Below are 13,793 nucleotides of genomic sequence, written 5' to 3' on the forward strand. Positions count from 1 at the left end.
ACAAAGAGTAACTTTATTGGTATACCATTGCCCTTCACAAATTAATATAAATGCACGAAAACAATTTTCCTTTTTGTGCAAGTAATGATAATATAAATTCAACCTACGTAAGTTGAAACAAGTCGTTATTGTGTGCAACGGAGATGCGTAATTGCATATAATTGATTGCTAATGGCAATGGGGAAATCATCTAATAATGTAATTACTGATAAACATATTTTTATAATGTCCTTGGTTACCACGTGATGAGTGAGTGTAAATGAAATTATGAAAATGTTACGGGAAAACGTAACCTTGAATGAACAAATAGCATCGATTACGACACCTCGGCACATTGTACTGACATACTTGGCTTAGTGAAAGTTAAAGACGATGCGGCCACATAGATTATTCTCACTGAACAGCAACAAGGCATCTTTTCGATCATTGATTTTACGGACGTTCAGTTGTACTCTGGCCGTTGGCGGGGTTTTTTGTTGTTGTTGTTTTTTTTTTGGGGGGGTTGTTGTTTGTTTTGTTGGGGTTTTTTTTTGGGGGGAGGGATGTTTGTTTTTGTATGTATTTTTGGTGATGGGTTTTGTGGGGGGTTTTGTGTTTGGTTGTTGTTGTTTGTTGTTGTTGGGGGTTTTTTGGTGTGTTTTTTTTTTGGTGGTTTTTTTTTTTTGGGGGGGGGGGGATTTGTGAGTTTAGGGTTTGTTTGTGTGTGTGAATGGGTGGACATTTAAAAAAAAAAATTATTCATTAACTGTCAAATTCTACTGGAAACTGTTTTCATAATTGTGATATTTTAGTTTGCTTCAGTTTCATATTACTCTGTATTTTAAGAGTTTACTCCCGTGATTTATTTATTATGCTCCATTCTTCTCAGATAACATTTTATTCGATCAGTTATAACACCACTTGTTACTTGTTAAATAACCCATAACGTATTCAGAATGACTGTTCACAACGAACCTTCACTTGGCTACGAAATGCCTTTGGCTCACGTCAGGTCCACTAATGGAAACATCAACTGCAGATTCATCGTACGATATAATCAGTCATATTATATATATTTGCCAATGTTGTTTATTAAAAAGTCAAACAAAAACCAAAATGAAAAAAAAATAAAGGGTGATCGGGAAAAACCCCAATGGGTGATCGATCCTACAAGTAATCCGCCCATAGGCGAGCTCTCCGCCATTGAAATACACCCCGCACCGCCCCTCCCCATCAACTATAATCTGTAAGAACTGTGAGCAGATTCCAATTAAAGGTTTCCGTTGATATTGTAATAAAGAGAATGCCGATGGAAAACAAACATCGGTGCATCTGCACGAAGGAAGCACAAACTAGACGCCAATTGCTGAAGATGATCTGCCATCATTGATGTCGCGCCGAAAGCTTATTGCAGCAAATCGTTGGGGGCTAATGTTGGTCATACAATTAAAGTGTTGTCGTACTTGCGTTAGATATTACAACGTCCCCTAGTCAGTTTGTTTGAAAGCACAAAGTTAATTAGCTTGTTCAGTGCCAAAATTACACTTATCCAATAACCTCTCAAACAAAGCTGATTTGGCTTTCTTAGGTGATTTCGAATGAAACGTCATCGGCAGCTAGGGAGACGCCGACATCACCATTGGACGACCCTACGATTCCCCAGGGATGCCACAGAGTCGGCGAATCTGTTGGCCAAATTGCTTTACGTGTTGAATAATCGCGGAGAACTCTCGTCCGGAGCTTTCTACCGACTCTAGTAATGTTCAGGTTACAAGTGTAATTCATCGTCGCATTGTCCAATATTATAAACTGGGTAGGCTACAAGTAAAATTAAGCATAAGATGCCAGAATCTGAAACAGGATGGTGGTGGTGGTGGTGGTGGGGGGGGGGGGGGGGGGGGGCAGTATGCAAGTGTGTATTAATTCAGTCTAAACGTGGGTTGGGTAGGGGTCAAGGTATTATTTTTTTAGTTGGTAGCTCACCCCTACCCCATCCGTTGTCGACGCCTATGACAACGCATCTTTTGACGACTTTTGTTTTAGTGGTGGGACGTAACCAGCCTAAAATATCCACGGGGAAGTAAAACAAGAAGCAGAGCGCAGTAATATTTCGGGAGGGGGAGGGGAGCAAAATTTAATGCTTCTGTCCCCACCCGCTATTACCTAAGCCTCGTATGCCCATTTCAGGTTATTAATGCGTTGCTGTTTTATTTTGTTTATTTATTTATTTTGTTTTTGTTTTGTTATTGTTTTTTTAGGTGGTTTCTTGGGGGGTTTCGGGGGCTGCATGGGTATACTTTAAGTAAATAAGGGTATATGTCTGTTTTTAGTATGAGTCGTTATAGAAAGGTTCTAAAGGAAGTGTTATCTGGCAAAACCTAATTTATTATAAACTAATTTTTTAATGTTTGCCTGTGTTTTGAGGGTGTGTTTTTTTAAACAATATATTTACACAAAGAATTAAATGTGCAAATCCTGTTTAGTTTCAATTGTTATTTTGTCTCGAAATACTAGTGTCTAAAACAATGGTTTCGCTAACAGAACTAAAATAAATGAAAATTTCACATTATACATCCAAATGTCAAAATCCAGTAACAATGATTCAGAGGATGAATTGGGGATCACAACTGAATTTATATTGGCATTAATTGAGCCAGTCTATAAAAGAGGGGAAAACGAAGCTTATAACAGGCTTAAGATGTCCGAATGAAATGTCCATCATTCATTTTTAGTATTAGTGTTAGCACAATATAAACACCTGGACGAAAACCTTTTTGTTGTTTATTTTGTATCAAGTTTTCACTTGGCATATGAACTATATTGTGGATGTAGTAACAAAAAAAGAAAAAATGGTTTTAGAAATAGAACAAAAGATAACCTTTTTATATTTACAAAGTATATTTCATAGCATAAAGAATTAGGTTCTGTGATCATTATTTTTCAAACACCAATGAAGCACGATGTAATGTGTTCATGTGGATAGTGTTATTTTGAAGCAACCCACAGTAAAATGAATGTCAGAAAAATAACAGAAAAAAAAAGTTCTGCTTTACGTGTACTTTAGCGTCCAGTTGGCTGTTAGTCGGCTGAGTTCACGTAGAAATAGGATTTGTAAATGTGAGCGCAGTCAAACCTTATCTGTGACGTCGTCCTTTATTCGAGGCACGATCGAGCTCAGTCGGTAGAGCGCTCGCCTGGGGTGCTTGCGTCGTAAGATCGAACCAGCCCAGTGAACTTATTCTCTGATTGATGGTTTTCCTGTCCCAACCAGTGTCCCACGACTGGTTTATCAAAGGCCGTTGTATATACATTGTATGCTGTTCTGTAATATATATGCGTAATACACACAAACACACACACACACACACACACACACACACACACACACACACACACACACACACACACACACACACACACACCCAGTACGATGTTATTGGAAGGTAAAATATGGTTTGAAGGGTGGGACGGTGCCCAGTGGTAAAGCGTTCGCTTGGTGCGCAATCTGTCTGGGATCAGTCTCCGTCGGTGGGCCCATTGGGCTATTTCTCTTACCAGCCAGCACCAAGTTAAAGGTTTATTTAATGATATACATACATACATATATACATACATACATACATACATACATACATACATACTTTTTGGCACCTTCCTACGCCCGTACGACACCACTGATCGTCAGAAAGAAAGAAAGAAGTGTTTTATTTAACGACGCACTCAACACATTTTATTTACGGTTATATGGCGTCAGACATATGGTTAAGGACCACACAGATTTTGAGAGAAACCCGCTGTCGCCACTACATGGGCTACTCTTTCCGACTAGCAGCAAGGGATCTTTTAATTGCGCTTCCCACAGGCAGGATAGCACAAACCATGGCCTTTGTTGAACCAGTTATGGATCACTGGTCGGTGCAAGTGGTTTACACCTACCCATTGAGCTTTGCGGTGCACTCACTCAGGGTTTGGAGTCGGTATCTGGATTAAAAATCCCATGCCTAGACTGGGATCCGAACCCGGTACCTACCAGCCTGTAGACCGATGGCCTAACCACTACGCCACCGAGGCCGGTCCATTGATCGTCAGGGGCGGGACGTAGCCCAGTGGTAAAGCGTTCGCTTGATGCGCGGTCGGTCTGGGATCGATCCCCGTCGGTGGGCCCATTAGGCTATTTCTCGCTCCAGCCAGTGCACCACGGCTGGTATATCAAAGGCCGTGGTATGTGTTATCCTGTCTGGGATGGTGCATATAAAAGATCCCTTGCTGCTAATCGAAAAAGAGTAGCCCATGAATTGGCGACAGCGGGTTTCCTCTCTCAATATCTGTGTGGTCCTTAACCATAATATGTCCGACGCCATATAATCGTAAAAAAACATTTCCTTTCCATCGATCGTTCTGCAACATGATGCACAAAGTGAAAGTTGCCTCATGTTATACAAGGGAAGCAACTCTAGCTATTAGATTACTAGCCATCCATATTGACATTAAAAAAACACTGCAAATGGTCTCAGTTTTTACACTGGAAAATAATAATTTGGCCCAGTAAGGAATATATCAAAGGTTAAGAGGTTGCTAGCTGCGTATTATTGTCTTATCACATGACGATCAGCTGACCTGGACTTGTGACATGGCATAATTTCACACCTGGGGTCGTCGCTAGTGTTGCTGACTGACAGTGTCACTTGAGACTGAGTAGTGGAACATGGACACCAACGAGAAGACATCGGACAAAGTCGTCACGTGTCCTGTCTGTTCAGCGAGGTGAACAATACTTATTTTATTACTCATTTCTACCAACTAAGTATCTTGGTACAAAACTAATTAACAAAAACAACTTTTATTAAACAGATCTGCCTTAGGGGATCATGATAAGAAAGCAGACCATTTGCTTCAGCGGGGAAGGTTCTTCCGAAGCCCCCCCCCCCCCCCCCCCCAGCCTACGCCCCTGTAGATCCCCATTGGAGGGCCCATTGGCAGGGTTTTTGCCAGAGGGTAAAATGGGTATGGTAAATTTTAGCAATTTTTTTTTTTTAAGTTGACCTTTTGACAAAATTAATTACTCTTATCATTACTATATGATTTTCTTAATCCTAACCCTAAACTTAACCCATTTTCTTTCAGGAGGAGGCCTTTCCCCCCCCCCCCCCCCCATACCTCCTGTTGACTGGTTGCATTCAATTCCACAGTGCCATACCCAAAAATTTCTTTCTGTCAGAAACACTGATTGGGATAATTTTATTCCAGCCAGTGCTACACAACTCTGATTAAGGCTGTGGTATGTACTATCCTGTCTCTGGGATGCTGTACATAAAATCTCCCATGCTGCTGATCATAACGAGTAGCTCATTATATTGTGGTAGTGAGTTTCCTCTCATTATCTCTGTGGTCTTTAACCCATATATAACCATAATTAAAACTAAAATATTCCTTCCTTCCTTCCTTCCTTCCTTCCTTCCTTATCCCCACATACCAAAATGTTTTACAAATATTTTGTGGGGTTTGGTTAGCATGTTAAGTTAGTGTTAGGTTAGGGCTAGTTAGCACTGCAGCCTTTGTAACTAGTGCTTAATGCAACAATGAGTTAATTATGTTAATTCATTCCTTAAGGGTAGGGGACAATATGAATTCTTTCTGCGGTGACTTTGTCAGCTGCTGCTGAAGACAAAGTAAAGTTCAGGGCCCCATTCCATGAAGCGATCTTAGCACCAACGTCACCTTAAGAGCATAGCTACCTCATACACTTAAGGTGATCTTAGCGTTAAGATCACTTCATGGAACGGGGCCCAGGAGTGGTGTATGTGTTGTGTATTACCGGCCTCAGTGGTGCAGTGGTTAAGCAATCGAAATACAGGCCGGTAGGTACAGGGTTCGCAGCCCGGTACCAGCTCCAACCCAGAGCCAGTTCTTAAGGGCTCAATGGGTAGTTGTAAGGCCACTACACCATCTTCTCTCATATTAACCACTAACCAACTAACAACTAACCCACTGTCCTGGACAGACAGCCCAGATAGCTAATATGTGTGCCCAGGACAGCATGCTTGAATCTTAATTGGATATAAGCACGAAAATAAGTTGAAATGAAATGAAATAAATGTATGTACCATATCGTGTCTGTGGGATGGTGCATACAAAAGATTCCTTGCTGCTAGTGTTCCTAAACCATATGTCAGACACCATATAATATATATGTATGTATAATATATTAGAATCCTCTGAAAACCGGATCCTCTGTAAACGAGAATTTCCTCAAAACCAGAGGTTTTTCATGATCCCATTTTAATAATCAATACATACTCTAAACTGGATACCTCTTAAAACCAGACAATTAGAGGGGTTTCACTGCTATACATGTATTTGCTAATTATATTTTGTTTTTAATTTATTTCAGTCTGCTTCCACAATCTGGTTCTTTGAAAAATGGAATTTATGCAACAACTTGTGAAAACTGTGGACATTTTATCAAATTTCGGTGTACTGGGCCAGTCAAATCAGATGTTAAATTTACCATCAATGGTCAATCGTACACAAGTAAGTAGATGTGCAATTTTGATACTATTTCTTGATATTATTTCTTGATATTATTTCTTGATATTAATCTTGATATTAATCTTGATATTATTTCTTGATATTATTTCTTGATATTAATCTTGATATTAATCTTGATATTATTTCTTGATATTATTTCTTGATATTATTTCTTGATATTAATCTTGATATTATTTCCAGGGTTGTTAAACAATTGATTTGACCATTTGACGGGGAGGAGGTAGTGCCATAATGTTTTGTTTTCCTTGGTCCAGTTCCACGAAGTTATCTTAGCACTAAGATAATGTTAAGTGCATAACTACCTTTTGCATGTAAGGTTATCTTAACACTAAGATCGCATCGTGGAACGTGGCCCAAGTGGGTTTGTTGTATCTTTTCCTCTGAGTATGTATATGGTTTGGTTTGGTTTGTTATGGGTATATTTATAAAACATTTCTCCAATGTTACCCACCCATCAATTTCAAGAACAGCCCTTATTTGATGCTATTTTTTCAGTATTATATTGTTGCCCTATAATTTATAGTACACAAATTTCAAGCTTATGGTTTGTGAAAATTACATCATTCATGTATTTCTGATGTCAAGAGTTATTTAAAACAAGCAAGGGAAAACCCCCCCAAAAAAAATAACCAGCAATCAAGCAAAACAATAATAAACAAAACAAAACCACAATATAATGGTACCAGTTGAATTCGTAGGATTGTGAATTGCATTGTTTTATATTCAGGTAAGTGAACAATTTACTGTGTATGTATATTTATATTACTTTAACAAGCTGATCTTGTTGAATGTTACCTGCCTGGATAATCATGTTAAACTATACTATATTTTCATCATTCATGTACTATGTTTTCAATTGGTAAACAGTACAGTGGGACCAGGGGAGCTGACCTGAATATATTTAGAGATCCGTGTACACACTTTAAGCAAATGTTTAACGAAAATAAATTTATTTATTTTGGAAAACAAAAAGAAAAACTAATTATGGCTAGAAATTCACCAAGGTTATTTTGGAAGATTATAAAAGAAAACACTAAAGCAGCCCATACACGATCAATTTAATTGACAATAATATTGATACAATATTATTGATGAATATTTATTGGCCACCAACAACACAATAATTTACACAATATTTTAAGTCATTTGTCCTCTAGCCATTGCTCTAAGCTATTGCCTTTGCTTTTGATAAGCAAAAAAATAAAAAAAGAATTACATGGTCCAAACAATGGTTTCTGCAGGAACTTAGAACAAATGAGCAGGCGTATTATCGAAATTTTCTTCGTATGGATGAAATGGCAAATCATATTATTCATAAATACTAATTTGTCTGATTTTGCATTAATGATGACATCAATAGGTAAATATGAGAAAATGCTTTTGAAAAAAAAATGCTAGTAAATATTGCAAGAAAATGTTATTTACACATGAATATCCCCTTGAGATTCCAAATTGCATTATAAAAATTTAGATGTAATAGTTTTTGTTTATGTGTTAATAATATTGTATATGAGAAAAGATTATGCACTTTTTGTCAAGATAATAACCAGGTTTTTTATTGAAGATCAGCTCCATGTATTATTTGTATGCAAAAAATATAGTTATTTGAGAAATATGTACATTTTACCCTTTGTGAAAGTAAATGCTGGTCTACCATTAACAATTAACTTCATTAATCTGATGTCATCTCGAAACGAAATTTGTTTACTAAATTTATTTACACTGAATATTTATAAATGCACTGCCTTACTATTACTATAATATAAAATTAAATGGCAGACCGTTATGTGACTATATCATGTAACGCATGCTCTTAAATTGTGTAAAGTGATTGTATTTTGGGCCAGAGGCCTTTTACTGAATAAACTGTCTGTCTGTCTGTCCTGGATATTCATGTTAGACTGTACTATGTTTTCCTGTACTCTGTTTTCAGTTGGTAAACAGTACAGTGGAGTCCTGGATATTCATGTTAGACTGTACTATATTTTCCTGTACTCTGTCTTCAGTTGGTAAACAGTACAGTGGAGTCCTGGATATTCATGTTAGACTGTACTATATTTTCCTGTACTCTGTTTTCAGTTGGTAAACAGTACAGTGGAGTCCTGGATATTCATGTTAGACTGTACTATATTTTCCTGTACTCTGTTTTCAGTGGGTAAACAGTACAGTGGAGTCCTGGATAATCATGTTAGACTGTACTATATTTTCCTGTACTCTGTCTTCAGTTGGTAAACAGTACAGTGGAGTCCTGGATATTCATGTTAGACTGTACTATATTTTCCTGTACTCTGTCTTCAGTTGGTAAACAGTATAGTGGAGTCCTGGATATTCATGTTAGACTGTACTATATTTTCCTGTACTCTGTCTTCAGTTGGTAAACAGTACAGTGGAGTCCTGGATATTCATGTTAGACTGTACTATATTTTCCTGTACTCTGTCTTCAGTTGGTAAACAGTACAGTGGAGTCCTGGATATTCATGTTAGACTGTACTATATTTTCCTGTACTCTGTCTTCAGTTGGTAAACAGTACAGTGGAGTCCTGGATATTCATGTTAGACTGTACTATATTTTCCTGTATTATATTTCCAGTACAGTGGGGCCCTGGATATTCATGTTAGACTGTACTATATTTTCATGTATTATATTTCCAGTACAGTGGAGTCCTGGATATTCATGTTAGACTGTACTATATTTTCCTGTATTATATTTCCTGTACAGTGGGGCCCTGGATATTCATGTTAGACTGTACTATATTTTCATGTATTATATTTCCAGTACAGTGGAGTCCTGGATATTCATGTTAGACTGTACTATATTTTCCTGTACTCTGTCTTCAGTTGGTAAACAGTACAGTGGGGCCCTGGATATTCATGTTAGACTGTACTATATTTTCCTGTACTCTGTCTTCAGTTGGTAAACAGTACAGTGGAGTCCTGGATATTCATGTTAGACTGTACTATATTTCCATGTACTATATTTCCAGTTGGTAACCAGTACAGTGGAGCCCTGTCTCTCAATGAGTGGCTGCGACGGGCGGGCGTGTCGTTCGGGACCAAGGTGATGTGTATGGAGGGAGGGTGTGGTGTCTGTCTCGTCACCGCCAAGCTGTACGATCCCGTGTCGATGTCAGAGAAAGTCTTCTCTGTCAATTCGGTTTGTTCATCATGACCATTAATCCAATGTCATCGCTAGTCTGTACGATTCCATGTCAGTGTTAAACAAAATGTTTGCCAATTAGGTTACCGTAATTTATAGACCTCTGCAAGCTTGGATCCTGGAGTGGGTAGGGGTGGGGTATGAATTCTTCCTGTGGTCACTTTGGCAACTACTGCTGAAGACTGGTTGAGTAATGTTCAGGAGGGTGGTAAGTACTATCTAGTCTGTGGGATATTTTAGTCTGGTGGATGTTTCTCGTGTTAGTGAACTTAGGAATAATGTAAATTGGAGATGCCTTTTTTTTCCCCAAGTTGCACCTTTCCCTTCAATAAATCCTGCATCTTCCTTGAACTCAGTACTAGATCACTTGTGTGAGGTCAGTATGATCACTTGTGTGAGGTCAATATGATCACTTGTGTGAGGTCAGTATGATCACTTGTGTGAGGTCAATATGATCACTTGTGTAAGGTCAATGTGATCACTTGTGTGAGGTCAGTATGATCACTTGTGTGAAGTCAGTATGATCACTTGTGTGAGGTCAATATGATCACTTGTGTGAGGTCAGTATGATCACTTGTGTGAGGTCAATATCATCACTTCCGTGAGGTCAATGTGATCACTTGTGTGAAGTCAGTATGATCACTTGTATGAGGTCAATATGATCACTTGTGTGAGGTCAGTATGATCACTTGTGTGAGGTCAATATCATCACTTGTGTGAGGTCAATATCATCATTTGTGTGAGGTCAATATCATCAATTGTCCTTGATGAATATAGGTTTCTTCTCATCCAATCCAGGACATTTGTTTAACAACACTTCAACACAAATTATGACTCCTTTGAAAAAGCAACAAGATATCTTTTATATGTAAATTTTCATAGACAGGACAATATATACATCACATGTAATATTTGATAAACCATATTTAGTATCACAGGATATATTTACTCGTTTCAGTGTCTTGTCCCACTGTACACCTGTGATGGGTGGGAAATCACAACAATTAAAGACTGGGATCATATTTATAATGAGTGTTTACCTGTTTCAGTGTCTTGTTCCACTGTACACCTGTGATGGGTGGGAAATCACAACAATTGAAGGACTCGGAGATCCTATAACTGGTCTCAACCCAGTACAGAAACGCTTGGCCAGCTATAATGGTAGTCAGTGCGGATTCTGCAGCCCAGCTCAGGTCATGAATATGCATGGGTGAGTGTTTTGCGTTAATTCAGTAGAAAGTAGCAATATGTGTGCCTTGGGAAGGGTGGAGGGGGAGAGCAAGGGAGGGAGGGAGGAAACGAGGGTGGAGAAAAGAGGAGAAAGGGGTGGGAGATAAAGATAAATATGAACAAGTGTTATGTTGTATTGCTGTGAAATATATACATGTACAAATAAATTCTTAATAAAATGTAATTTCATTTTAGACTACTTCAGCGTGTTCCCAAGCCCACAATGCAAGAAGTGGAAGACACATTTGACACATCAATCTGTAGATGTACTGGTATGGTATCTGTCATATGTACTAAGCCCTCGAAATAAGCAGTAGTCAGTGAAACCGATTAGTAGGTTATGTGGTACTTCTCAGTCGTAACCAATTCATTTTCTACTCATAGTTTTTAAATTTTAACTAGGTTGCCGATCAGAATGGATTGTGCTAAACGTCGGACAAATGATCAGTAAATGATTTGAAATCCCGCAAGATGTTGATGCAATTAAAATGGTGTCAATAAGAAATTTCAGCACCATAAGATAAACAGAATTAGAAACAGGTGATTTTGTTTGGGTATTACTTGTTACAGTATGCACAGTTGCCTGAGAAAATCAACAAAACCATGCATTGCAAACAAAAACTTGATCGTGATCAAAGTATCGGTTATGGAAAGACATGAAGACAACCAATACGAGACCTGATATATCGTTTGTGACTTATTGCAAGACCTGATATATCGTTCATGACTTATTGCAAGACCTGATATGTTATTTATGACTTATTGCAAGACCTGATTTATCGTTTGTGACTTATTGCAAGACCTGATATGTTATTTATGACTTATTGCAAGACCTGATTTATCGTTTGTGACTTATTGCAAGACCTGATATATCGTTCATGACTTATTGCAAGACCTGATATGTTATTTATGACTTATTGCAAGACCTGATTTATCGTTTGTGACTTATTGCAAGACCTGATATGTTATTTATGACTTATTGCAAGACCTGATTTATCGTTTATGACTTATTGCAAGACCTGATATATTGTTCATGACTTATTGCAAAACCTGATATATTATTTATGTTATATGATTTATCTTGTTACGCAGACCTGATATATTGTTCATGACTTATTATAAGATCTGATATATCATTCATGACTTATTGCAAAACCTGATATATCGTTCATGACTTATTGCAAGACCTGATATATCATCCATGACTTATTGCAAGACCTGATATATCGTTCATGACTTATTGCAAGACCTGATATATCATTCATGACTTATTGCAAGACCTGATATATCGTTCATGACTTATTGCAAGACCTGATATGTCATTCATGACTTATTGCAAGACCTGATATATCGTTCATCACTTATTGCAAGACCTGATATATCGTTCATGACTTATTGCAAGACCTGATATGTCATTCATGACTTATTGCAAGACCTGATATATCGTTCATGACTTATTGCAAGACCTGATATATCATTCATGACTTATTGCAAGACCTGATGTATTGTTTATGACTTATTGCAAGACCTGATGTATTGTTTATGACTTATTGCAAGACCTGATATATCGTTTATGACTTATTATGAGACCTGATATATCATTCATGACTTATTTCGAGGGCAGTGTGCTGTAATGTATCTATAGCAGAATGTTGCTTTTGGTGGAAGGGAAAGCAGAATGATATGGGAGACTTATTTTGTAGGTTAATGCCGACTCTGTTTTCACTGATCTGCACTTAATATAGTTAGTGTTAATAATTGTTCAAAAACCGACTCAGTATTGATGAGATCCACCCTAGTATAGAGATTAGTCCATAAACTTTTTTGCAAACATTTAAGACCAAACTGTCTTTGATGTGCAGTAACTGCAAATAATTTTAAATATTTGTGAGAAAAACTTAATAAGTTAAATAGAAATTGGCTGGTTGTTATACTTTAAATAATGCTATGATTAGCAGAATTGTATTCAGTTTGACATTAGACATTGGTTTGCTGGGATCATTTAATGTTAACATGCAGGTTTGGTTTGCAGGTTACCGGTCAATTCTAGATGCCATGAAGTCGTTTGCTTCTGATGCTCCACCCCATTTACCTGGAGGACCAATCGACATCGAGGTATAGACATTACTAGTACAGTGCTTTGAAACATGTTCTTTCAACTGAAATATTTATTATTTTACACAATGTTTTGAATATATTAAAGCATAGGCAGTTGTCAATTTTTTGTTATTTGCCTCAGTTTGTTGAATGTGGACAGGTGATGTATCTATAAAAGAGAAAACACTCACAAGTTTTCTCCAGTTTTTGTATGTCACTGTGTGTGAAGTGTATGAAAGGCAATTGTCTGTGCTGTTCCTGTCTGTGAAAAAGTACCTAATATTATATCTAATATCTTGTCATGCTATTTAGTAGAAAAGCCAGTGCTCCATGACTGGTGTAACAAAGGCTGCAGTATGTGCTATCCGATCTATGGGTTAAGGCATATAAAATATCTCTTGCTGCTAATCACAAAGAGTAGCTCATAGCATGGTGGCAGCATACATTGTATTTTGTCTCATTGTCTGTATGTCCAGTATGTCCAGTGCCATAGAACCGTAGTTAAATAAAACACTTCTTGCCATTTTCTTTGTTAGTAGGAATATATATATATATACATTGTGTATATATATATATATATATATATATATATATATATATATATATATATATATATATATATATAGCTTGTGTAGTGGCTGCATGTTTTCCCTCACTCTCTTGACCAAGGGTCATAATAACCATATGTTAAACACAAAATAGCTTTTAGTGCAGACACATCTATGTATAGTAAGAATAATCATTTAAGAAAAATATTAAGAATCAAAACTTTATTTGAGCA

The 13,793-nt window shown here is 37.4% G+C and overlaps 1 protein-coding gene across 1 annotated transcript in view; it reads left to right on the plus strand.

Annotated features, from left to right (window-relative positions):
- Window positions 1–4,463: 4,463 nt before the first annotated feature.
- LOC121381254 (xanthine dehydrogenase-like) overlaps window positions 4,464–13,793 on the plus strand; it is a 72,794-nt gene continuing 63,464 nt past the window's right edge. The window contains exons 1-6 of the mRNA XM_041510495.1: window positions 4,464–4,743; window positions 6,371–6,510; window positions 9,513–9,682; window positions 10,735–10,895; window positions 11,111–11,187; window positions 12,948–13,030. Coding sequence (XP_041366429.1) covers window positions 4,685–4,743; window positions 6,371–6,510; window positions 9,513–9,682; window positions 10,735–10,895; window positions 11,111–11,187; window positions 12,948–13,030 — 690 coding nt within the window. The 5' untranslated portion in view covers window positions 4,464–4,684. The remainder of the gene's footprint in view (window positions 4,744–6,370; window positions 6,511–9,512; window positions 9,683–10,734; window positions 10,896–11,110; window positions 11,188–12,947; window positions 13,031–13,793) is intronic.

Source organism: Gigantopelta aegis, chromosome 9 (genome assembly GCF_016097555.1).
Source record: "Gigantopelta aegis isolate Gae_Host chromosome 9, Gae_host_genome, whole genome shotgun sequence".
Taxonomy (NCBI): Eukaryota; Metazoa; Mollusca; class Gastropoda; order Neomphalida; family Peltospiridae; genus Gigantopelta; species Gigantopelta aegis.